Source organism: Buceros rhinoceros, unplaced genomic scaffold, assembly GCF_000710305.1.
Source record: "Buceros rhinoceros silvestris isolate BGI_N320 unplaced genomic scaffold, ASM71030v1 scaffold12631, whole genome shotgun sequence".
NCBI classification, from domain to species: Eukaryota; Metazoa; Chordata; class Aves; order Bucerotiformes; family Bucerotidae; genus Buceros; species Buceros rhinoceros.
Window position 1 is genome coordinate 43,636 of NW_010393738.1, and position 4,668 is coordinate 48,303.

Consider the following 4,668-nt stretch of genomic DNA (forward strand, 5'->3'; position numbering starts at 1 on the left):
ACCAGCCGAGGGAAATAGTTCTGGGTGGTGTTAAATAGATAGAAGGAAGCAAACGCCTCACATGCAGTTAGCAGGTGCCTCCTGCTCTGCTGAACGGGGGTCTGGAAGTTCTCAATTCCCCTCTGAAGCCAAGGTGTGCATGCGCAAGGGCTAACAGCAAGAGAGATCATGGGTGCCATGTTCTCTACTGACAATGCTGCTAGCATGTACCACTGCAGAGAATTGTCGGTATTGGTCGCTTCTTCCCTTTAACACAGCAAAGCATCACTTTTCAAGATACTTCCTGTGCTAGGTTGTCTGAAGGTTGTCCTAGGCAGGAAAAACTCACTCTGGAGAGATATTCTTATACACCAAGAGGAGAATTGTGTTTTGAGTCAGCGAAATAAGGGTCTTCTTCACAGACCCCTTAAAATGCAAAATGAAATCATATTTCCCTCTTTGCTTCTTATCTGTGAGTGCTACCTGACTTAACAAAGTGTCAGCATTTCCTCCTGCGGCTTGAATTCTCAGGGCTCTGTGACCACAGAAAAAGTAGCTCCAGGCTAAAACAGAACAGACATGCTGCTAGGAACATTTTCCTGAGTTCTTGGTGCAAGATGCTTTTGTTTCTCATTTTATTCGTACTAGGACAATTAGGGTATTAGCTTCTACTTAATTAAGCTCTGAGAGTTAACGATACCATACACAAACTGATTGACCACTTAAAAGACTCTTCAACTTATTTTTTCAGCGAGGCCGTTGATATACTCAAGTCAGTAACATTAAAATAAGAGCATATAGAACTTGTACACATTTATCTAGGATCACAAAGCACATGACAAACACCAGCTGGTAATTTTTTTTACCTATTTTACAAATGGAGAAACTGTGCATGGAGAAATCTCCCTGTTTAATGGGGATAATAATAGTCTGATAAAAAGATACCCACAGTCCTATTTCTCAATTTCCCTAACGTCCAGATTTTTTATCTTCCAGACAACTATTTATATGATACATTGATTTTAGCACATATCAGAACACATATGAGATCATCACATAACAATGCTATGATAGCCTGAAGCATTTAGGGGGAGGAAGTGGGTTTTTCAGCCTGTAGCAATGACTTGGTTCTGCTCTCTTCAGCAGCAAATTTGGATTTGAAAAGCAGAAAAGCCTGTTTGCTTCTGTATCCTACCAAGTTTTATTTGCTTTGCTCTTGCTGGCCAAACACTGGCACAGGCTGCTCAGAGAGGCTGTGAGTTCTCCAGCTTAGATATTCAGACCTGGACTGTACAAGACCCTAGGCAATTTGGTCCAACTTTTAAGTTGTACCAAACGACCTCCAAAGGCCCCTACCAACCTAAATGATTCTTTGATTTTATTCTCTGCAAATTTCTCTGTATTCTTTTAAATGGTTCACCTCAAACTGTGGCAAATCCTTGCTTTCGACTTGTTTGCTAATGTGAGAGATCATATGTAATTCTGCACTAGGTCTACCCGGGAAAGCAGGCAGGAGAAACTTCTTGATTGCAGGAGCACTTCAATAGCTTGAAGCACAGGTTATTTTTAACTGGTCTATTCCTTTAGCAGCGATTTCTTTTAGATTATTGCACCTGCATTTACTAGCAACAGACAATTAGAAGAAACTAGTTCTTTTTTAACCCCTGTTTTGGCTACACTGCAGAAAAGGGGACATTACGAATAACATTTGAATAATAATTTAATTATCACAGCTTCTCACACTCCTGAAGACAGTGAAATAATATCTTAAGTGATGTCTGTTGTCACGGTGACACACAAGACAAACAGGAAGATAACAGATCTAGGGAGTGAAATGGAAAGAGCTATTGCCGTTACTGTACCACTCCAACACACAAAGAGACTTCCTAGATATACACAAACTACTTAATTGAACAAAGGACGATTGATCAGAGGAACTGTGGTTACAAGAGTTGTGAATTCTGGCCTGACTGTACCCTTCGATTATCCTGGAATACAACCAAGAGTTCTCCTTTAGTCTGAGAAAAGCTGAGAGAGTGGAATTGTTCAGACTGGGGAAGAGATGGCTCTGCCTCCAGGACTGAATGTTAGGCTGTCTTTGCAGGTGACACTCGGCATCTTACAGCTGAGTACTTAAAGCCAAGTACAAAGCCCTTAACCTACTGTTTAACATTTCTTTCTTTCTTTCCACAGTATGTGGCATTTGCCTCTCTCTTCTTCATTCTGGTCTCCATCACCACCTTCTGCCTCGAGACCCATGAGAGATTTAACCCCATTGTGAACAAGACAGAAACTGAATTCATCGGGAATGACACCCAGGTGCGGCACTACAGGGAAGCAGAGACTGAAGCCTTCCTAACCTACATCGAAGGTGTCTGTGTGGTCTGGTTTACATTTGAGTTCTTGATGAGAGTCACTTTCTGCCCAAACAAGGTGGAATTTATCAAAAACTCTTTGAACATCATTGACTTTGTGGCCATACTGCCTTTCTATCTAGAGGTTGGACTCAGTGGCCTGTCTTCCAAAGCTGCTAAGGATGTCCTGGGCTTCCTCCGCGTAGTCCGTTTCGTGCGAATCCTGCGAATTTTCAAGCTGACCCGCCACTTCGTTGGGTTGCGGGTCTTGGGACACACCCTCCGCGCCAGCACAAACGAATTCTTGCTGCTCATCATATTTTTGGCATTGGGCGTCTTAATCTTTGCCACGATGATCTATTATGCCGAGAGAATAGGTGCTAAACCAAATGACCCTAGTGCCAGTGAACACACACACTTTAAAAATATCCCCATCGGCTTTTGGTGGGCTGTTGTCACCATGACGACCCTGGGCTACGGAGACATGTATCCTCAGACTTGGTCAGGCATGCTGGTGGGGGCCCTCTGTGCTCTCGCTGGTGTGCTGACCATTGCCATGCCTGTCCCTGTCATTGTGAACAATTTCGGAATGTATTACTCCTTAGCTATGGCTAAGCAGAAGCTACCAAAGAAAAAAAAGAAGCATATCCCGAGGCCACCCCAGCTGGGATCCCCCAATTATTGTAAATCTGTCGTAAACTCTCCACACCACAGTACTCAGAGCGACACTTGCCCACTGGCCCAAGAAGAAATTTTAGAAATTAACAGAGCAGGTAGGAAACCTCTTAGAGGAATGTCCATCTGACCGTTAACCTCCATCCCGCGTAGTGATTTAAGATTCAGCCAGACTGCTTTCTTAGAGCAATGGGTAGCACATTGATCCATTCTAGTCCCACCATCACACAGTGAATAATACGTGTGAAGTCTAGGTTGCAGGGACAAATGGTACAGTGGAGGCTGATCAGCGAAACTAAGGTTGAGAGCACGCTCTAGGAGCCTAAACTTTGGTCCTGGTTAAGTCTCAAGATAATTTGAAGAGCTGTTACATCTAGTGGAAGAATTTTGAGAGTTCTACAGCTATGGTGTTGGACTGTGTAATGCATCTCAGAGGCTCCTGAGAGCTGAATGCTTCATAGAGCAGAGTAGGAGCCAAGTACTCAGCAATTACAGAGTTTTCTGACAAAACAGGGCTGGAATTCGAAACAGCCAGATGCTTTCTCATTTGTTCCCATTTGGGACCTTTCAGCTGTTTTAAGTGGCAGATATTGTACATCTCATTACAGAAACTAGGTGCCTAGTAAGTTGAAGGGACAACTATACCATCATGCATATTCATGAGACAATCCCGCCTCTTTCTGAGGATTAACTGCAAAGTAGAACAACAGCTCAAATTCTTGACACTAATGCAAAGTGACTCACTCTGAGACAAGACTAGATGTAAGGATGTTTATTCCATGGCATGCAAATCAATCTATTCTATAATATCCACTAGAATTCAGCATTTAGATTTATGAAGAGTTTTGAACCACATTTTCTAAAAATGCTCCTTTTGCAAGTATGGGTTGGTGAGTTACAGCTCTTTCAACCTTCTGGCAGTAAAGGCCAACTGGAAAAGGTCTGACTGGTCATTACTGTCCAGGTTGGCCTAAAGAGCGATCGCCTCGTAATATGGTATTCTTATTCTTAATAATACTGATTCATGTTAGCAATAGGTGAAACCAGAGCAAAATTAATCGTACCAATTCTGCTGGGAGGAGGGAGGGAAATGGAAAAAATACTAGTCACCATGGAATATATTCTAATATCCCACGGCTAGTGGTTAATTATGGGCATATCTCAGTTTTATGAGAATCCTCCTATAGCACATAAAGTTATGGGGCTCCAATTTGATTGTTTAAACCCCATAATCTACCTCTACCCATGGAATATCACTATTTATTCTATGGAGTAATTTCAAAGTAGATAACCATGTTGAGAAGAACACCAACTTCATTTTTGGCAGATGTTCCAGCCAAGTTGTATAGTAGACAATCTTCAGCCTATTCGGAGTATCCCCCTATGTTGTATTAGATGGAACAGATTGCCAGCCAAGTGATTTTAACTGACATCTGGTCAAAAAGAGGTGGTTTGAAAGAGCTAGCATATGCCTATGATGGTCTCGTGTTATCATTTTTTTACTTTGAAGAAAATTCTTATTTGTTATTCATTGTGAGTGAGGTATTCTCTTGTCATCTCATAGCCATGCATGTTGATGTCATTGTGAGAGGCACAAAGAAAGGTAGACTTTCCTTTGTGTGTGACTTCACCAATGCCAATGCTAATTTTGGAGGGAAAG

General features: G+C 42.1%; 1 protein-coding gene across 1 annotated transcript in view; it reads left to right on the plus strand.

Moving 5' to 3' along the window:
- Positions 1-2,172: 2,172 nt before the first annotated feature.
- Positions 2,173-4,668, plus strand: part of LOC104501212 (potassium voltage-gated channel subfamily C member 1) — a gene marked incomplete at its 5' end in the record, with an annotated part of 18,868 nt that continues 16,372 nt past the window's right edge. The window contains one exon of the mRNA XM_010144988.1: positions 2,173-3,106. Within this exon, the coding sequence (XP_010143290.1) occupies positions 2,173-3,106 (934 nt within the window). The remainder of the gene's footprint in view (positions 3,107-4,668) is intronic.